Raw genomic sequence first — 23292 nt, forward strand, 5'->3', positions numbered from 1 at the left:
CCGTTGTGTTACGTGCATATTTGCAAGGGTTGTGACCAGTTTGCTGCACGTTTCTTCAGTTGTGTATGTTGTGACCAATTTGCAACACATGTGCTGTCAAATTGATGACAATCGGTTCTTTATTTGCTGGCGTTTTTTGTAATTGCATGTGCTTTCTTAAATTGCAGCGCGTTAAGCTCTCTCGGCCACCGTAGTTGTCGCATTGAATGACATAATATTTAATAAAAACCATATAAATTGTTAAGCTGCTTTAAAATTCTTCAGCTAATGCATCTTTATAAAACTGTTCTATGAAAATGAAATTGAAAATTACATTTTTAAAGCACATTAAATTACAGTCAGGCAGCAAAGTGACGCAGTGGGTAGCACAATCGTCTCACAGCAAGAATTTCGCTGGTTCGAGCCCCAGATGGGTCAATTGGCATTTCTCTGTGAAGTTTGCATGTGTTGTTCGCGTGGGTTTCCTCCGGTTGCTCCGGTTTCCCTGACAAGTCCAAAAACATGACGTATAAGGCAATTGGATAAACTTAATTGTCTATTGACCTTATTCTCCGCAAACGAGTGGGCGCTGCCATTTGAATCTTTTTGGCAGGAGACTTCCGGTCTCATTCACTTCTATTCATTTTTAGACATTAAAAACTGTTCGTTTCGCTGTTTGATGTTACAAACTGATATTTCCTTGATATTCTACTTGGTCTGTTTAGTCATGCAAACATTTGTTTGTAGAGCAAGTAGTTTGACCGTTTTTTGCCGTTTATTATTCCTTGTCATTTCTCCCATAGGCGACTGAAACAGAAGTTCTAAGACAATTGCTAAAACAGGTGCACTTCCACATTTTAGAATAAGGTCAATAGTGTATGTGTTTGAATGAGTGTGTATGGATGTTTCCAGTTCTAGGTAACAGCTGGAAGGGCATCCGCTGCGTAAAACATATGTTGGATAAATTGGCGGTTCATTCCGCTGTGGCGACCCCAGATTAATAAAGGGACTGAGCCAAAAAGAAAATGAATGAATAAATTAGTCAATCGCTAATAACAGATGACGCACACATATGCATCGCAAGCCATGAATCCATGCGAAATTGAATGCACACAAAGATATCAATACCTAAACTTAATTTTTTATATACTAAAAAAAAAAAGAGCAGGAAGAAAACACACCCAAAACCCAGACTTTCACTCCGCTTCAAATCACGTGTATAGGATACCTTTGGGAAACAGCGTCTATTTATCACTATGTAGTGCATCAGCTGACAGTCATGCACCGATACATGTCTGTTTTAAAGATTGCACCGGAGGGGCAACAGCGACTGTAATGAAAAAGAAGGGAATCCTGCCGTTTTTATATTTATATTAGTATTTTCATGCCTAAATAAAACGAAAGTACAGAACAGATTCACATTTAAGAGCAAGGAACGTCCCCTTATTGCTTGCTGGTATGGGTCGCATGAAGGGAGGATTGGCTTTTTATTGCCACCCTTCATGGAAAGACTGAAAATACGAGAGAATCCCGGGAAAAACAGTAGGGTTGACAGCTTTGATTTGTACACAACGTAACAACATAAGACTCAAGCTTTAAATAGGTAATTAACAAAACCCTTTGGTCATATTTGAGCAAGATGCTAATAGTGTAATCTGATTCAATCATCTATGCTAAGCTAAGCTAAAAATGCTCCCGACAGCTAAATGGTGCACTGTTTAACTCTAGGGCAGCCTGTTATCACAAAAATTAGCCTATTTTCATACAAAAAATGGAGTGTTCCTTTAAGTCTGTTGTATATGCACTATTTGTTTTGCTTAGAGAGTTGGGCCACATGATTTCGGATTTCCATGTTGTGTCAATTAAATTGTCTCGCAGGAGTAAGTTTGTAAAAACACGACTGATGCTAGCAACAGAGAACAGCATGTTTGTGTTCAAAGTAAAGTCCGAGATGTTTTTTGTGGCTGGGTGGAAATGCACGAATAAACTGGGAAATGCCAAGAATGTTATGAAGTCAATAACTTTAGCATTAGCCCTGAGGGGGAACATATCATGAAGGAGAGAGAGAGAAAAGCAGAGGAAGAACACTTCTCTTCTCTTCTCTACTGCTAAAACTTAATCCTATATCCCGACTGTGACCTGTGTGTTTTTAGTCCCTGGATTCAGTCCATTGTCCAGCTCGCCTGTTGATTCAGAGTCCCTCTATTCATATAAAGCCACTAGGACTCATCGTCGCCCACCGGGGGATTTACAGATGTGTTTCGGACCCCGCCACGTTTATCTTTCTGCGTGTTTGACCAATCCGAAGGCCTGACTGAGCTCAGCCATTCCAAGCTGCAGGAAGTCAGAGCGGTTGTGGTGTGTGTATTTGCGATGGCTGTTGGGAAGATGCTGTTGATCACAAATGGTAGACTTCAATGACGCAGAAAACATTACCACTACCAAAGACTACATTTTTTAATTAATGCTACATTCATTTAATGAAAATGCAAGTTAAAGGAACACTTTAGATAAACCACTCACCTAAACAGTTGAGTTTTCACATTTTTTAATCCATTCAACCAATCTCTGGGTCTGGTGATAGCACATTTAGCTTTTAATACAGATTATTGAACAGGATTGGACCATTTGCATCTCACTCAAAAAAGTGCAAAGTTTAATTTTTCAATTTAAAGCTTGACTCTTCTGTAGTTACATTGTGTACTAAGACCCACGTAAAACAAGAAGTTGCTATTTTCTAGGCCAATTTTGGCTAGAAATTGTACTCTTATTCTGGATCACATTGGATGTTGGGAAGATGCTGTTGATCACACATGGTAACCTTCAATGAGGAGGTTGTATTTACTGACACAAAAGAAATAATATTTTTGACTTTAGCCGATAATACCTACTATAGCAACCATATAGGACGCAATAGCAATAGGCTAGTTGTGAAAAAGTTAAGCAACCTAACTAGGGTTTGGTATCGTTTGGGGTTATTTCGATACCAGTGCTAAATCGTAACTTTTGAAATGGTGCCTGTGCCAAAACGGTGCCTGAACTGATAGTTTTCAGCCACAAAATTATGGTGGATGACTCAATAAAAACTTTTATTTGACAAAAAAATTTATATACGGTTGAAGTCAGAATTATTAGCCCCTTTTAAATTTTTTCTTCTTTTTTTAAACATTTGCCAAATAATATTTAACAGAGCAAGGAAATTTTCACAGTATGTCTGATAATATTTTTTCTTTTGGAGAAAGTCTTACTTGTTTTATTTCAGCTAGAATAAAATCAGTTTTTGATTTTTTTAAACACCATTTTAGGGTCAAAATTATTAGCCTCTTTAAGCTATATTTTTTTCTCGATAGTCTGCAAAACAAACCATCGTTATACAAAAACTTTCCTAATTACCCTAATCTGCCTAGTTAACCTAATTTACTTAGTTAAGACTTTAAATGTCACTTTAAGCTGTATAGAATTGTCTTGAAAAATATCTAGTCAAATATTATTTGTGAATATTAATATGAAATGTGTTGAAAAAATCTTCTCTCCATTAAACAGAAATGGGGAAAAAATAAACAAGCTGTCTAATAACTTCAACTGTATATTTAATCATTTTTATTGAACAGTATAATTAAAGTTTAAAATATAAATCGATAAATTTAACATAAATTTAAGATTGGCATTATGCAATTAACATTACATTAGCTTATCACTGACCTGTGGAAAGGCTGTCATCAAAATCAGGAAACACCTTTTTTAGGGTTGGGGCTTGTAACTACGTTTACATGGACTTCAGTAATCTAATCATTTGCCTTAATCTGAATAAGACAATAATATGATTAAGATGTTTACATGAGTTGCTTTTTGAATTTTCCTTTTATGATCCTGTTTTACATGTTATAGGACATAGATTGATTAACGTTGTTGCGTCACTGCGCTATGCACGTTTCCTTGGGAGTTTCATGAAATTTCAAGTGTTTCATCTTTAATTTTTCTAATTTAACTGCAGTTCAGCAGTTTCACTTTCATTCAGCAACAGATTGTTCGTATGGTATATGGATGAGAATATGAAGTATGGACTGACGAAATGTTTTATTACGTTTGATGTGTTTCCCCCCCATACACTCAACTTTTGCAAAGCATCTGCTTTACGTTGCTGTGTCAGAATCCTTGCTTGTTAAATATAGCCATACTTTAGAATGCTTAGTTTAAGGAAATTTGATGAACGCGATCATGCTTGTTGATGAATCTAAAAGGAGTCGCTCACTGGACGCGTTATACTGTGCGCCTTGCCTATGTGCGTTTGTTCCTTAAGCAACAAGAACCATGCCTAACATTGCTGATGGTGTCCGTATATCTCAAACTTTGTTTAGAATTAAATGTTTAAAGATGGTGTGACACAACGGGTTCCTACAGTTGAAATCAGAATTTTTAAACCCCCTTCGAAGTTTTTCTTTTTTAAATGTTTCTCAAATTATGTTTAACAGAGCAAGGAAATTTTCACAGTATGTCTGATAATATTTTTCAAATTAAAGTTTTACTTGTTTTATTTCGGCTTGAATAAAAGCAGTTTTAATTTTTTTAAACACTGTTTTAAGGTTAAAATTCATAGCCCCTTTAAACTATATTCCTTTTCGATATTCTACAAAACAAACCATCATTATACAATAACTTGCCTAATTACCCGAACCTTGCCTAGTTAACCTACTTAACCTAGTTAAGCCTTTAAATGTCACTTTAAGCTGAATATTAGTGTCTTGAAAAATATCTAGTTGAGAATGATTTACTGTCATCATGGCAAACATAAAATAAATCAGTTATTAGAAATGAGTTATTAAAACTATTATGTTTAGAAATGTGTTAGGAAAATCTTCTCTCCGTTGAACAGAAATTGAGGGAAAAATAATCAAGGGGCTAATAATTTAGGGGATTTAATAATTTTGACCTGTACAACTGTATTTGTGCCTTTGATGCACCCCTTGATGCTTCTTATGTCCTTGTCGCAGCACCAACGGCAGCGAAATTATGCACCGAAATTAATATTCTGATTCAGTCCAGTCCATAACGGTTACTTATGGCTCCGGGTTTCGGTACCCAACCCTAAACCTAACCAAGTTTCACGGTTTTTCATATTAGAACATAATAAAACAACTATTTAGTTCTTGAAGGTTTTAATATCTGGAAGATAAAACCTCAGGTGAGCAGCACCACAGGAAATCTCACCAGGTGTCATTATTTATTTAAGGGTGAAACCCTATGATTCAGATCCCTGTCGATCTACTTTTAGCAGTAATTATTTAAAGTAACCAGTTTTTTTCTTACCTAAGTCTCATTCTGGAGGAGTTTGGGATTTGTTTTGCGCACAGCTTCCATCATGGCATTTCAGTCAGGATGAGGTCTGGACTTTGACCCTTTGACTATTAAAATACCTTTGATTTTTTTATTTATTTTTTTTGGTTGGAAAGGCATTGTGTTTGAATGAAGGCTCCAGACCAACAGAATGCTAAAACTTCTTCTGATGATCAGTTAAAGCGTTTGATTAGAAGTGGCTGATTAGAAGGGCTTTTGTGCTAGTTCCTTGGCCTTTCATGGTTAAGTCCAAGTGAACCAAAGAAACACACTTTTTTTGAAAGTGAGTGACATATTCAAATATGTCTGATCACATATCATTGAAATAACAATTATGATATTATTCTAGACCTAAATAGTGCACACCCCTAATGTAAATCAGGTACAGCATAAAACAGTCGTTATATTGAAGCTTACGAAGTATTTTTACAATTTTAAAGAATATGGGTGGCTGTGCCACATCAAGTAACATTAATCAGTTTATATATTTATTTTAGAGAAGGGGTGCATTATGTTGTTAATTCATTAATTAATTAATTCATTAACAATATAATGCACCCCATCTCTAAATATATTTTTTAATCGCCACCTTATAATGGTAGAGGTGCCTGAATGATCATATGAGCTATGTTGTCTGAGGCTAAATGCCCCTGGTAGGGTCTCCCAGTGCATGAGGTCCTAGGTCACAGGTCAGATTAAATACGGTTCCAAGTAGAATTTGGATTAGAATGTGTCTTGATTCCTTCCTGCATTGGAATGCTGCCTCTGCAGGCAGGATTTTAGAGCTTTCAGACACAGCCATAATTTTAGCACTTCAGTTCTCTTCTTTCTTCCTCTGTTGTGATTTAGTATTAACATCTTTGTGTGTAAAAAAAAAAACACTGTTTGGATTTACTATAGATGTGCAGTGAAAAAAAATACAATGGAAAGATGAGGACACTGTTATTTATGCAGGTCCTTATTGTATATGCATTAGTTTGAGTTTTTTTTAATATATTAAGTTTATATTGACAAAATAATAGTGGCATTCGCCACCCACTAGCCTGACATGCATAATGTTCATTCATTCATTCATTTTCTTGTCGGCTTAGTCCCTTTATTAATCCCGGGTCGCCACAGCGGAATGAACCGCCAACTTATCCAGCAAGTTTTTACGCAGCGGATGCCCTTCCAGCTGCAACCCATCTCTGGGAAACATCCACACACACACTCATACACTACGGCCAATATAGCCTACCCAATTAACCTGTACCACATCTTTGGACTTTGGGGGAAACCGGAGCACCCGGAGGAAACCCACGCGAACGCAGGGAGAACATGCAAACTCCATACAAAAATGGCAACTGAGCCGAGGTTCGAACCAGCGACCCAGCGACCTTCTTGCTGTGAGGCGACAGCACTACCTACAGCGTCACTGCCTCGCCACATGCATAATGTACCTGTTCTATTCAATTTCTGATCTTTGTGAAAGATTAAAGATGTTGGCATCTGTAAAAATGCTAAGAAGAAAAGTTCTCTTGTTAGTAGATCATTCTATCAATGGTGGTTATATTATGTTTGTGATCACATTTTGTTTATGCTTGAAAGCCTGCTTTGAAATGATTAATAACATTGCCTCTTATTATATTTAATGTTTACTTAGCGTTTTTGGATTTGTTGTTTTGGGTTTGGTTCAAAAAGTGATCTATCTATCTGATGAAGTTAAAGTAGGCTGGTGCAGGTTGCGATATTTAGTTTTGGGATGACTTGTTTACATCGCTGTGTGTTATGGATTTGTTCTAATTTGCTGTTTTATTTGTAGCAATATCTGACAACAAATGTATACCATTGGCCTAGTATATTGAAGGGGACACTATACTGTCAGTGAGCGCTGTCTTTCAGATGAATCTCTGTGGTCATTAAAAATCCCATGGCATTTTTTGTAAAGAGTAGGGGTGTAACCATAGTGTCCTGGTAAAATTCCCTCCATCGGCCCTTACCAGTCACCAATTTAATTCATGGCCAGTTAATTCAGTTCACCTATACCGCATGTTTTTGGACTGTTAGGGAAACCAGTGCACCTAGAGGAAACCCACTCAGACACAGAGAGACTGTTCAAACTCCACCACGCTGCCCCGTCTCACTTGTCTTTCTTTTGTTTTTAAACACAAAATGATTTTACAAATGATTGATGAATGGCTTTTTAAGGTGATCCGTTTTGTACAAGTATTTTGAAAATGTTGGTGTATGTCCTCTGTGTTTACCTGTCAGAGCGTGACCGGACCTGAGTACACCTGCATAGAGGCAATGCATCTGTGAGCATGAACAAATAAACTCATTCTGCAGGGATCTTTGAAGTCTTTTAAAGCCCCCAGCACATGTGCATCAGGACTCAGGGCTGTTCTCAATCATCTTTAGATCTCTCAAGAGGGAACATATTTCTACACGTGTCTCTGTGTGTATTAATGTTGGAGTCATGTCATATCTGCAAGACAAGTCGGTAGAGCTTGCAGTTATAAATATAGAGAGCCAACAATTGCTGTTTAGGTTTAAGTTAGGATTTCACGAAGAAGTACTGTACTTTTTAGGCATTGTACCATGGTATTTTTAGCATTGTTATGCATAATCCCTTATGGTAAATTATTATGGCGACACCATGAGACAATGATATCAGATGGTTATGCATGGTGTAATGTATCATGCTGAATGATTGCAATATACATATTCCATGGTATAAGGTGCTTCAAAGAATACCACGGATATGTTGAGATTTAATTGAAATAAATAAGGGTTTTTAATGTTTTACAAGATATCTCTTGTGCTTTCAAAATCTCAAAACAATAGTAATATTGAGCAAAAATCAGCCCAAGGCACTTGAAAAATGTGGAAAAATGTAGTAATATATAATAATAATGTGAATAAAGGCTTTTTAATAATTTTTCCACATTTTTCAAGTGCCTAGGGCTGATTTTTGCTGTTTATTCTGATGAATCCCTTACCCAAACAGCACCGGCACATTATTTAAGCTACCCCTGAACACTTTTTGTTTGATTTTGTACAATAGTAATATTCATTCATTCATTTTCCTTCAGCTTAGTACCTTTATTAATCAGGGGTCGCAACAGTGGAATGACCCGCCAACATATCCAGCATATGTTTCACACAGCGAATGCTCTTCCAGCTGCAACCCAGTACTGGGAAACACCCATACATTCTCACATGCATACAGTTAAAGTCAGAATTATTAGCCCCCCTGTATTATTATTACCCCTGTTTATTTTTTCCCCCAATTTCTGTTTAATGGAGGGAAGATTGTTTTTGCACATTTCTAATCATAATAGTTTTAAAAACTTATTTCAAATAAAAGATTTATTTTATCTTTCCCATGATGACAGTAAATAATATTTTCCTTGATATTTTTCAGGACACTTTTATACAGCTTAAATTGACATTTAAAGGCTTAACTAGATTAATAGGTGAACTAGGCAGGTTAGGGTAATTAGGCAAGTTATTGCATAATGATGGTTTGTTCTCTAGACTATTGAAAAAAAATTAGCTTAAAGGGGCTAATAATTTTGTCCCAAAATGGTTTTTAAAAAATTAAAAACTGCTTTTATTCTAGCAAAAAAAAAAAAGAAAAATAAGACTTTCTCCAGAAGAAAAAAATATTATCAGACATACTGTGAAAATTTTCTTGCTCTGTTAAAAACCATTTGGGAAATATTTTAAAAAAAGAAGAAAAAATCGAAAGGGGGCTAATAATTCTGACTTCAACCTTACATGTACACTATGGCCAATTTAGCTTATTCTATTCCATTATAGAGCATGTCTTTGGATTGAGGGGTAAACCGGAGCATCCGGAAAGAGACCCACGTAAACATGAGTCTTGCTGTGAGGCAACAGTGCTAACCACTAAGCCACAGAGTCACCCAATAGTAATACTGTGAAATATAATTACACTTTAATATAACTGCATTTTTTGGCAATTTATCTGTGGCAAAATTGCTGAATTTTTATGATCATTACACCAGTTTTCCAGTGTCACATGACCCTTCAGAAATCATTCTAATATGAGGGTATAATGATAAATGCAATGTAAAATTTGATTCTGAGAAAACTGCACAGAAGTATAGTTGAAGTAAGGATTATTAAACCTCCTGAATGATTAGCCGCCCTGATTACCCCCCCCCCCCATTTCTGTTTAACAGAGAGAAGATTTCTTTAACACATTTCTAAACATAATAGTTTTAATAACTCATTTCTGATAACTGACTTATTTTATCTTAGTCATGATGACAGTAATTTAACTTTTACTAGATATTTTTCAAGACACTTCTTAACAGCTTAAAGTGACATTTAAAGGCTTAACTAAGTTAATTAGGTGAACTAGGCAGGATAAAGTTATTAGGCAAGTTTTTGTATAACGATGGTTTGTTCTGTAGACTATTGAAAAAATATAGCTAATAATTTTGACCTTAAAATGGTGTTTGAAAAAATTAAAAACTGCTTTTATTCTAGCCGAAATAAAACAAACAAGGCTTTCTTCAGAAGGAAAAATATTATCAGACATACTGTGAAAATTTCCTTGCTCTGTTAAACATCATTTGGAAAATATTTAAAAAAGAAAGAAAAAATCAAAAGGGGGGCTAATAATTCTGACTTCAACTGTAAATAGATAAAAACAGTTGAATCCTTATAATGAATGAGTTTGCAAACATCAACAATCATAGTGATTTTTACATAAGTATGCAAGGTTTCAATGTGTTGTCAGAGAAAATAGTTTGATGGAATGTTAATGGCTGGATTTTAAGTCTTCACTGAGTATGTTTACATGCACACCAACAATCCGATTTTAATATGATTAAGACAACACTCTGATTAAGAGTCTACCATGTAAATAGTGATTTTGATGACCTTATACAACTAAAGTCATAACTGAACTTAACAGAAATGGAGTTAAGACGTGGAATTTGCCGATTTTATTGCGGAACAGACATGTAAGCACCTTAATCAAACTATTACCATCATGTAGGACTTTTCACTGCAAAATAGTCCATACACACTGCTGTTTGACTCTATTCTCTGCACCTACTGAGTGAGTGAAGACCACATGCACACTTTTTGAAGACAAAGTTTTTTTTTCATGCAGCATGCGGTATCAAATTACATTAAAACACCAGTCCTTACTTCATACTCGCATTCAATACCTCAGTTTGTCACAAGGAAATGCATGAAATTTTTCTGAATGAAAGTGAAAATGCCAAACTGTCGCCAAATTAAAAATTAAACACCCGAAATTACATCTATCTATCTATCTATCTATCTATCTATCTATCTATCTATCTATCTATCTATCTATCTATCTATCTATCTATCTATCTATCTATCTATCTATCTATCTATCTATCTATCTATCTATCTATCTATCTATCTATGTATGTATGTATGTATGTATGTATGTATGTATGTATGTATGTATGTATGTATGTATGTATGTATGTATGTATGTATGTATGTATGTATGTATGTATGTATATATGTATATATATATATATATATATATATATATATATATATATATATATATATATATATATATATATATATATATATAAATAAAACCTGATCGGTACCTCTACAGTGACAATACACTTTTTACCTCAGTGTCAAATGTGTTTCTTCAAGAACTATTTAAAGGCATTTTTCTATATCCAAAATGTGTCAATTTATTTTCAGTAAATATGAAACATCAAATACATTTTTAAATAAGGTTTTATTTAAAAGTTTCTGTTTGTGTAAACGCACATTTTCCATTTATATTAAAGAATAAAAAATACTTTAACACAAATCAAAAGATCTATATTTTGTTAAACATTTCACAACAGTTTTCAGAAATATGTTACAGAAACACATTCTCCCATCTACAAAATAAGACATTTTTGTTCTCCAATTTTCACACAATACCTTTGTAATCACTTAAAAGTTCATTTAGGCGGTTCATTCCGGGACTAAAGGGACTAAGCCGACAAGAAAATGAATGAATGAACAAAAGTTCATTTAGTTTACTCAATTTTAAATAGAAATAGAATTGTGCAAACTATTGTAATGGGATATGGACAATTTTTACAATACTAAAATGTATGCATAAACACTTTGCATATGCAGGACTTTTGTCAGCTCACATGCGTAGTGGAAAGCAAGCACCAAAAGGTGTGGATATCAATAATGAAAATGTATTTATCAGAAAATGCCCACCAAATGTTTATTAAAAATGCCTTAAATGTTTAGTTTACAATACATGTATGATTTTGTTTTACCGGTTGTTTTGTATTATAGAACTTAATAATTGCACAAATGATGATTCATGTTTTAATATGGAAATTATTCATAAATTCACCTTGCCTGTTCAGTAATATTCATTTTCATAGATATTGTAATAAAGAAGGAGTTATACAACACTTATGTACCTTTTTATGTACAATTGTGTACTTTTATTTCAATTGTACCATAAAAAGTACAGAAAAGTATCATAAGAGGTATTTTCTGAACCATATTAGGTACAACTTTAACAAGGTACAAAGCTGTTCCTTAAGAAACATTATTTGTACCACAGTGTACCTTTTTTCTGAGAGTGTATGTTCTGCTGAACACAAAAGAAGATATTTTAAATAAGTAATTTCATAGAATAATTTTGTAAAATATTTAACTGTAAAATAATTCTGTTCATTCACAGTTTTCTTATTTTGTGTTTGCCGTTTGTTTACGGTTGTGAACTGGATTATGGGATGTTGATCTCTGCTCTGTGGACTTTTGATAGTAAGAATTCAACTTTACCGTAGAACAAAGTAATTTTTATTGACATTTTAGTTGTTTGAAATAATATAATGTATAAGAAATGATATATAGGGAGAAATAAGTCTGTAAAATAACAGAAAAATGTGCTGGCAGCTTATTACCAGGTTTTTGTACGGACAAAATATAACTTTGAACAATGAAAAAAAAAGTGTAAAAGAGTAATTTTTTCCAATTTTTTAAGGTTAAAAGGAAGATCAAGGTCCCATAATGCTATTCAAAATACATAAATACACAAGGGACCCCCCCCCCCCCAAAAAAAAAAAAAAAAAAAAAAAAAAAAAAAAAAAAAACAGGAAACGACTAAATTACAGATTTTTTGATAGTGTGGCGATGACAACGGCTACCAATTCACTTCTTCAAAATATCTCATTTTCCTAAACAGAAAAAAAGAAAATTGATTTGAAACCACATGGGGTTGTCATCAAATCATGTAATTCTTTTCAAGACTGGGTTGCATTCGATTAGAAACTGAATTTGAAATTTACTTTACTATTCTACGCTTTAATATCATCTTCTCCCATTTATTCTTCCGTCTCTCTTTCTTTAAGATTAAAAAAAGATGCTATGCTTGTTCAAAAATAAGTGATAGAGGAAAATTGATGACTGGAGCGATGGCTTAAAATGGCGTTGCAATCAGTCAGAAATTATGTTAAAGACATCACTGGATCATTAGAAATAGCATTAGAAATGGAAATAAAGTCAAATTATTCCTCTTCTTCAACTTTTTCTCTTCAACTTCATCTTCATCTTTCCCTATTCCTCCAAGCAAATGCAGGTTTGTATCTGATTCTTCTGTGTTATCATGGTTTCTGTAGTGGCATCAGGTTCAGGAGTCCCACAGCAAATCCATCATGATAAGAGGAACATGCGTAAACGCACACACTCTCTCATCATTCATACGGGCTTATACATGCGCTTGTTCGCACAACATACATATAAATCACAAATAATTGCACAAATGAGCTGAATTGGATTCCCAATTGTCAAACATTCCTCGGTTCTTTGAAGCCACCACATTCCTGGTCTCGACACTTTCTTCCTTCGGGCACGTGAGGTGTTTACGTATTGTAGTGTGGGTTATACATGCACGGTAAAACCCAAACAACCAGTGTGTACAGATTGACTATCACAACACGTTTGATCGCATTTTTCATATACAGACTCTTCCATTCATCAGAACCACACATAGACGATGCACACAATGGCAGACAGACAGATTTGGCTACTGTGAGTTATGATGTCTCTTGCTGATTGGAGATGATCAGGAGACATGTTTTGTCTTTGACTGTTTAAGGGTACGTGAGGCAGGTCAACCCCTGTGTATCTGAGCTTTGAAATCAAAGCAGATGTTTTGACTTGGTGTTTACATCGATTGGGCAGCAGGGTGGCTCGGTGGTTAGGACTGTCGCCTCACAACAAGAAGGTAGCTGGTTCGAGTCCTGGCTGGGCCAGTTGACATTTCTGTGTGGAGTTTGCATGTTCTCCCCTTGTTCATGTGAGTTTTATGTAGGTTTTATGTCATATGTGCTATACTGTAGGTGTATTGGATGAACTAAACTGGCCGTAGTGTATGAGTGTGTGTGAATATGAGTGTGTATGGGTGTTTCTCAATACTGAGTTGCAGCTGGAAGGGCATCCTCTACGTAAAACATATGCTGGAATCGTTGGCGGTTCATTCTGCTGTGGTGACTCCTGATTAATGAGGGACTAAGCCGAAGGAAAACGATTGAATGTTTATATCAAAATGAACACTTCTGGTCCTGTAGATGTCTAAAAGAATATTAGTTTGTCTAATTCTATTTCCACCATATTTGTACAGAATATTTTGCTTTGTAAAATTGTTTTGTCAGCAAAATTATGAGGAGTCCATCTATCTGAAACATGCTGCCATCATAATACATGCTATAAACTGTAGCAACATGCTAGCAACTGTGAAGTATAATTTTGCAAACACCCAACCTACCCTAGCTAGGAACCATACTTGCAACCATACTTTGGCCTATTATGTTTCTCCCACGGCGACATTCTTAGCCTCGTCAACATAGATAATTTCATGTGGCACTTGATCGGCCTCTAACTTTATGACTCTCTGAAAGTAATTAGACACAGTGTATGTAAATGCTGTGCTGTACTGTATATTTACTGTATGTACTAATGAACTCCAGGTTTTTTAGAGTAGTTTACTGCAAAACACACTGTGTATAGTACAGTAACGACTGCATTGCATAACCTTAGCTGGACACATTGGTGATGGAGTTGTTGTGTAAAATGTATTGAAAAAACAGTCATAGCGATTGCAAAAAACTTCAATAAAGAGACTAAGCTAAAAAGAAAATGAACGAACGAATAATGCTATAACAACCAAATAGCAATCTGTCTATAAAACTTAGAACATTTTGAGTATTAGTAAAGGGATGGTTCACCCCCAAAAATGAAAAATTACTCACTATTTACTCATTCTCATGTAAAAGAAAGCTGAAAACCTGTAATAATTTATTTCTAGTGTAGCAAAAACAAATAGAGAGTGCGTCTGAGCCTCCGATATTATCAGGAAGGCTGTTCCAGAGTTTTGGGGCCATAAATGAGAAGACCCGACCTCCTTTAGTGGACTTAGCTATTCCGGGTACTACCAGAAGCCCTGAGTTTTGAGATCTTAATACTATGTAAGTCAATGGTGACCGGTTTTCACCATTTTTCAAAATATCTTCTTTTGTGTTCAACAGAAGAAATAATCACATAAAGGTTTGAAACAAGTAAAGGGTGAGTAAATGATGACAGAATTTTCCTTTTTTGGTGAACTATCCCTGTAAATAAACTTTTTAACTAATTGTAAAACTTTGTAATTAAAACTAATAGTTTTTTATAGTAAATTACAGTGGAAATTTGTTATTTTAAATTGAAATAAAAATAAATAATATTACAGTTATTGTTTATACAATTTTTTTTTTCAAAATTTGTGACCGCTAATGTACTTTGAAGACATTTGCAAGGATTCAGAATTAAAGGCATAAATACATTTCTGAAAGGCATTATTCACACTCATAAACCGTGAGCTGTGAAGTCATGAATCCATAATTGTCCCTGTCATATATATTTTTTAAATTGTGGAGTTCATCTTTAACAATGCATGTTCATGCAGAGAGCCAGTGAAACTCCCATCATTTCCTTAAGCCCCAGTTTTTTTGCATTTCTTCTGAAGATCATTTTCATTCAAATTACGGGTATCTGCGAGAGCACATCTTATGCCTACAGTCAATTAACTCAGAAATCCTACTGAGCAGATGCTAAAAAACCCACAAAAGCCTACAACTTTCAAATTGATTATTGTATTTCACAATTTTCTCTGTTGCTATTGTATCTGTAAATGTATTCACACAGTCATATTGTTGTTTTGCTGGTTTATCTTTCTTTTAGGCTTGTGATTGCAGTGGAAAATCAGGATGTGACTGCCAAGGAGTCAAAGGACAAAAGGTACATGCCAGCACATATAAACATACACACAGACATATCCACACACATTTTTGCTGTGTCATATTGTCACAAATCCCAGATCACTTTCATCCAGTGTGGTCAAAACATCAGTAGATATCTAGCGTTCCTCAAATTCAACTCAAAGGGATTCTCAGGTTGTATGAAGTGTAAATGCTGCCCCCTTCTGGTTTTAAAGCTTAAGTGTTTGCCAATAAGGTTGGAATGATGTCAAAGGTATATTCAAGCTCCACATTAAATTCTGTCAGCACGTCACTTTAAACATGTATGCATTTTTGTTCATCTGTTGAATAAAAAGAGAAGATATTGGATAAATGTTGGTACTGTAACTAAAAAGATTCTGTTGTTATTGGAAATAATGGGAACCAAAATGGTTTGGATGAAGTAAGAAATACAGACTTTTAATCAATAATGACATTTTTAATTTAGAGGCCAAATATCTTTTTAAGTAGGTGTTTAAATGGAGTCTTGTTGTACATGTGAGATTAAATCTGACACAACATTTCTAGATCCAGAACTACAGTGAAATTACATATAAATTAAAGGGGTTAGTTCACCTAAAAATAAAAATCCAGTCATTATTTGTTCACTCTGGTGTTGTTCAAATGACCCTTTCTTTTTAAACCACAAATGATTTGTAAAATATATTTCTGCCTTCCATACAATGGTTTTTAATAGCGATGAGCATTAAAGGCACATTATGTAAGATTATTTTCATTACAATATCCTTAAAAACACTAGAATAGTCTTATTTATATATTGTTTACTTATCTGCTTACATTATCCCAAATGATTTGTAGAAATAAGCAATTTTAACATGGGTTTGACAAGGGTCATGTCCTGTCAGGCCTGGATTGGCTAATCGGGAGGACAGGAAGAATTCCCGGTGGGCCGGTCCGTTTTTTGGCCACGAGGGCCGGTGTCCCTAGCTCCAGAATCTGTTGCTTTCAGCAGTCACACTTTTTAAAAATAATTTATTTATTTACTTGACCTCAGCCTTCTCATTCATTATTTTACTGCAGCTGTGCTCTTTTCATCTATTTTCTTGTAGCCTTCTGAGCAAGATGCAGCCTGCAGGTTAATGATAATATAACTAGATAAGTCAACATTCAATGAACAGCTGTTGTGGTACAGTGGTTAGCACGATAGGTTATGATGCCTCCGACCCGGGTTTGGTCCTCACCTGAATAACATTTTTTTTTTTCATTTTTATTGTTAAGACATATAATACTGTAAGGGTTGTTGAACATTTGAAGTTCTAAAACAGCTGTTTTCTCAAAAAAAGACGTGATAGTGTAATTAGAAACTGAATTGGAAATGACCTTATTTTAATATAGTCAGTGGTGAACTGAGGTGGGCTGGTCTAAGGCTTGAAACTCCAGGGCTGAAAAAGAGTCCCACTCCAGACCTGTGTCCTGTCTTGCCATACTAATGATGCCATATACCCTCGATTTCTGGTTTGGTTTCACAGAAATCTGAGAAACACCAAAGACACTTTAATATGCTGTGTGTTTTATTAAACTAAACATAACAGCTTTATAGCAGAAGCCTAAATATATACATGAATGTATGTAAATTGATCAAACACTTCTTCTCCACATGATCATGATCAGATGATCCAGAAGAGGAGGAACATGACATACTAAAAGCTTGGTGCCGAGTTGTGTGCCCTTCAGTGTTTTCATTTAGCTTTCAGCCTTACTCTGCTTTGTACTATAGTGATAATAAGGTTTGAATACTTTAGCTCAGCCATGAACATGATTTCAGTAGGGTGTACTGAAGGCCACAACACCCATGTCACCATTGTACACTCAGGCAGAGCGTCATCACCTTTGTTTGTTGTGAATACACGCCCTCTAGTGGTGAAAATGACATTCTTTGCCTTTAAGCTTTAAAAAAATATGTGAAAATATCAAAGGATGGTTTCATACAGCACGGGTTATATTTAAACAAAATGAACAGAAATTAAAACAACATTTACTAAAATGTGTGTTCGGGAGACTCTATGAGAGAAGAAAAAGCACACACAAGTTTTGAGAATCAATTTACTGTAGATGCAGCACAAAATACAGTTCATTTCTTATAAGTTGTGAAATCACAGATGCAACACTCTTAACCCCTTGTGTCCAATTTTTTGAAAATAGACATGAAAATGATGCGTTCAGCATAAATGTTGTGCGTAGATTTCATCTTGGTCTGATTTTAAAGCAGACGCTTGTCAGATTGTAGCTGATTGTGATTTGATTATTGATTGTAATTGTATATTTATTATTGAATTGTTCTTGCCAATAATTCTTGAAAATAGACTTGGTTGCTGACATGGCATTAAAAAAAAAAACACATTACATTATATGTAGCTGATTGCGCCTTTGTGAAAATAATAAAGCAACAAACATATATTTCATTGTTTTACATAAAATATGTATTTTTCAAAACCTGTTTTAGCCTTAAACTGACATAAAATGAAAGCTAAGTATCTGAACAAGTTTGAGGTCTCAAAAATGAGCTTTCAGAAAGTTAGTTTGGCCGCAGTAGCAAACATCACCACCCGACGACATACAAGGGCACCCCTATGTTTTGAGAAATATGAACCATTTTTTTTAAAAATACCTTTTATAATATTTGTAAAGTAGAAACACAATTCTAAAGTAGTATGGGAAGTTTGGTGCTATTTGATTGTAATTTAGCTTCTATAAATATCTAAAAGTATGAAACAAAAATGTACACGTGAATTGCTGTAGCAAAGTAATGCTTTACGACTCTGAGTATCCTTGTTGCAAAGTAATAAATAACTGTTGCTCAGTAATATCTATCAAAAATCAGTCACCAGATATGGAAACTAGAAATGTTAAGATTTCAAATGATGTGTAGTATGTCAGGATTGATTTATGTTTAGAATACAATATTTTAGTTTTATATATAACTGTAAGTAATCCCACAGGTTGTAGTGTGACAGTATCCATTACTCTTCATACATAACAAAAAATAAATAAATAAATAAATAAGTAGCAATCAAACATGTATTCAGAAATCTTAGAACTTTCCAACGATATACAGAACCAGTTTGGAGATTAATCTTATTCAAGAAACTACATTTAGTTTTGGTAAGGATGTTTCTAGGCACTTTTATTGATCTTGATTTATCAAAATGGTGAATCTGTGTTGTTTTTTTTAAAGAAAGCAAGCAAGCAGGCAGGCAGCACAGTGGATCAGTGTTGCACTGTTGCCTCGCAGCTGGATTAAACATTTTAAGCTTTCAAATCATATATAGTTTGTCATCATTAGTTTATGTATAGACTACAATATGATGGTTTAAATATGTCACTGTAAATGGTCCCACAGTTTGTCTGGTGATGACAGTACAGGTGTTTTGATCTATTACTCTTCCTACATAACAAAAACATAAATAAAAAGCAGTCAAATATGTATTCAGAAAAGAACTGAGATTAATCTCAGTCAAGAAACAACATTAATAAGTTTTTGGTGGATGTTTTCTAGACATTTTTATTGATCTTGATAAGGGACATTCTACCAGAAATGTACATTTTTACTCATAATAAATGTGACGGGACCTGACCTTTAGCTTGCTGTGTGTAAAAAAAACTTACAAAAACAAGCATAAAATCATACAGTTCAATGATGTAACACATCCTTGATCACTGTCAGCTTCTCCTCTATCAAATGATGTGGCTTTCGAGTCATATAGCCTTAAAGGTGTATTGCACAAATTTTATGTTAAATTAAATGCAAATGTGACAGGACTGACAGAAGCATGGGGACAATTGTACATTTATTTTTATTGTATATTTGTAATATTTATTTGTAGAATTTATTGATAATGTCATGTTTTTTAATCAATTGATGTGAATGATTACAACTTATGAACTATCCCCTTTAATCCAGAAGTACCACATTTTTAAAATCATTCATTAATTTGCATCTACAACTTTTGTTTTATTTTCTTGTCACAAAACATGGTTGTCATTACATCAGGATTTCTGAAGCTTAGGTCACCAGGTTCAAAAGAAAGAGATTGTTTTTCTTAATGATATTTTGTGGTGGTGGGTGGCCTCGTGGCTGTTTCTATGTGAGGTGGCAGATGCGTTGGCCACCCAGGTGTCCGTATCAGATCAGCTGTGCTACACTATTGATGGCCAAAGCTACAGAACACTTATCAGCATTATAAGTCACGCTTCTGCTCCTCTGTATGTGTCCACCTGTGAAAGAATCTGTGTTCTGCTTCTCTCTATAGACATGTGTTTGGCATACCTGTCATGGTATGTTCATCCTAGTAAAAGCTAGTCTGTATAATGGATTTTACATGGGATTAGATAAAGATTTTATTTTATTTTCTAAAAGTGTTTTAATGTGATGTTGATGGATGTTTCCTATAATCTTGATCTATAATTTGCGTCTGCAAGTTGACCCAGTTAACTTTGATATAACATAAAACAACTCTTGTCTTTTAAATGGGTAAGAGGGCTTATCCTAATGTATTCGCTTTATTCTTCTCTGTGTAAATGTGCTTATTTTTCTACAATAGTTTTAAGACTTGTGGTTCATTTACCTATAGAGGAAATTACTAGGGATAAAAACAGTGTGTTTATTGCAATACATAAATATAAACATAATATTATGAGAAAATATCACTTTGTGACACTCAAAAAAAAAGGATGTTTGATGTTTGTTCAAACTACTTATTTAAAATGAGCTCAAACAACAAAGTTATTTTTGGACAATTTTAATTGTTTTATGTTCAATTCACTTAAATTTGTAAAAACTAATAAGTAAACTTAATTCCTGTAATTCTCAGCACTTTATCATGTCCTCCAAGCCACCAGGGGGCGCAGCGATATTGCCCTATACTCCTCAACATTTGATGGCGTTAGTGACTCTTGTTCCTTTAAACTCCCATGTAATCAGCCTAATCACCACCACCTGTTCTCTGCTCTATATAAGACTGCTTTGTATCCTGCTCTGTGTTTAGTCCTGAACCCTACCTCTTAGCTGCCTTGGTCAGTGGGCCAGTTAAGTTGTTCTCAAGATCTTTGCTTGTTATTTTCTTATTTGGTTGTTCTGAGACTCTCGTGTCTAATTTTACTTTGTAACTATTTTTTGGGAAGCTCTGCTCTCCTATTTTTGTTGTACTTTTTTAACCCTGGCTGCAGAGAGATACTGTCTCTTTTGTCAATTTTTCTTCAGTAAAGACTCTTGTTTTTGGAGGTCATACGTTGTGGACAAACTTTGTTCCTCCTCTGCTCTTGGACTGCCAGTCGCTAACTTGTAGTAAGAACTACTGCTAACAACACGATAGATCTAGGTTCGATCCCCACTCAGACCCTTACAATTGCTTTATTTTGTCCTAACACAAGTTGAACGTGCATTTTCTGCAAACAGCATATACCGCTTTACGATTAAAAATAAATGGAAGTGAATGAGACTAGAAGTTTCGAGACTATAAAGTTATGTGTCACTCTTATGTGAAAGAATATCAACAAAACACTGCAATATTGTCTACAATAATATCATAACTGTTGTTGTAACAAAGTACAGACTGACATTATCAGTTTTTTCAGTCACCATGTAAAAAAAAAAAAAAACGCATAAAACGATCTTGAGAGTCTAAGGGTGCTCTTACACCTAGACTGCTTAGGGCAGTTTGTTTGGCATATGTGAATCCATTAATCAGATCCGCGCCAAAACAATCGCTTCGAGATCGCTTGAAAGAGGAGGTCTCAGCTCGATTGAAACAAACTCTGGAGCGAATCAATTGTAGTGAGAAAGCGATATGATCCAAGCCAGGTTATATCACAGTGTTTTGTGGATATGTAATATGCATACGGCTATATGAAGAGAGACTTATGAGTAGGGCGGGAGGTAATTCCAAACACCCCAAGTCTCCAGGAAGTTTCGGGAGTCTCCCGCAAATGCACAGAGACTCCAGGATGCCCACAAACGAGCGATAATCTCCCGGAAATCTTCCCATCGCCTCCCTCCTCGCTCCTCAGACACGTTGCACCCACCCTGTCAAACACCACCAAATCATCGGCTGTTTCTCAATATGCGTTCTTCAGCGGTCTTGCGTCCTTGTGTTCTCGTGCAACGTCATCATCAGCTGCCTAAGTTCAGTTCCAATACTCAAGACCGCAAGTACGTAGGACGCGTGAAACTTCCTGGATGTGTTCTTGATATCGAGGACGCACCGATGCAGACTTGAGCGCCGAACTTGCTCTGGAAGTCCCAGAAGTCATTGCGACTGAAGGTGGGAAGCGCTGCATTTTATCTAGATTTATTATTAAAGTTCATAGATATGAACTATTTGCCTCAGGAGTTTCCCTAAATGAAACGGTGAAAGTAAACATTACCATGGACATCTCAATAAAAGAATAAACACATTAAGGGTTGTTTGTTTGCTGAAATTCGTATTAAAATCTGTTTTATTTATATTGTGCAACATACATTTATAATGTTTTATGCAAAGTATATATTTTGAAAAGGGGAAAAACAATAAATGGTTGTATTAGTGCTGTAATGTTTAAATAATTTACCATTTAAAACACGTGAAGGTCATGTGACCATCAGGAAGAACGCAGCATCCCATTTCTCAAAGGACACGTTCTCTGCCCTCGCGGTCTCCTGAGTTCGTTCTTCCGAGGACACCTGGCAAGACCGGTCTCCACAAGAACACAAGTCCGTTCTCTGCGTTCTTGAAATTGAGAAACAGCCATCATCTCCCCTGACAGCTGAGCAGGACTCTGCAAGATAAACTATGAAACTCTGACCAATATGAGGAGAGTTTACTCACACGTGACTTGTTTTAGCTCTTTTGGTCCGTTTGGAAATTTTGCCGTGTGAAAGTGAACCGCACCAAGAGCAACAATGTAACAATTTTAATCCCTATTTCAGAACAACTGAATTGATTCACAGGTGTAAAAGCACCCTAAAAGTGCTTGATTAAGACAGAATTCAGTTAGAATAACGAATCGTGAAAGCAAAAAAAGGTTGTTTTTTTTTTTTTTTTTTTTTTTAATCTATAAGAGACTGTTAAGTCATATCATAGAAGCAAGGGTCACCTTTTCCCAAATATCCTAGTGAGTGAATGTGATATTAGGTTTGATGCGTTCCATTTTTGCTCAAAGTGTATTTAATGTTATTCTGCACTTTGCATCAAACTGTAAAGACGAACAGTATTGTAGAATCCCTTTGAAGCTGACGGTCTGGACGTAGGAGTTCAAATTTTTTAACGGATCCGCAGCTCAGATCTGATCTGAAAATTCCACGCAGCTCCTGGACTACTCTCCATTGGAAATTAATGGCTTTTATGATTTCAATTTCCAAATAACAAATTGTCATGATTCAATTTAAAACATTGACAGCCAATCTGAATCCAGACGACAGACTTGTAATAAATGATAAAAAATAATGGAATAGTTTAGATGTTTTAGTTATTATCAACTTTCTTGTTGTGAGCAGGGCAGGCCTTAATGTGTATAAACTAAACTTGTGTATGTTTTAGATGATCTGCTTACTCCTATTGACATGTTAACCAGGTTTCTTTCTTGCTTGTTTTTCTCCATACACTATGTCTTTATATGATTTAAATAACACACATCATGTCAATACACAGTACATTGTTACATTTTCTGATTAAATCGG

General features: G+C 35.0%; 1 protein-coding gene across 1 annotated transcript in view; it reads left to right on the plus strand.

Moving 5' to 3' along the window:
• col4a3 (collagen, type IV, alpha 3) overlaps positions 1-23292 on the plus strand; it is a 57703-nt gene that overhangs the window by 3743 nt on the left and 30668 nt on the right. Inside the window, exon 2 of the mRNA XM_087284420.1 lies at positions 15562-15618. Coding sequence (XP_087140546.1) covers positions 15562-15618 — 57 coding nt within the window. The remainder of the gene's footprint in view (positions 1-15561; positions 15619-23292) is intronic.

Source organism: Danio rerio, chromosome 15, assembly GCF_052040795.2.
Source record: "Danio rerio strain M-AB ecotype USA chromosome 15, GRCz13ab, whole genome shotgun sequence".
In the NCBI taxonomy this organism is placed as follows: domain Eukaryota; kingdom Metazoa; phylum Chordata; class Actinopteri; order Cypriniformes; family Danionidae; genus Danio; species Danio rerio.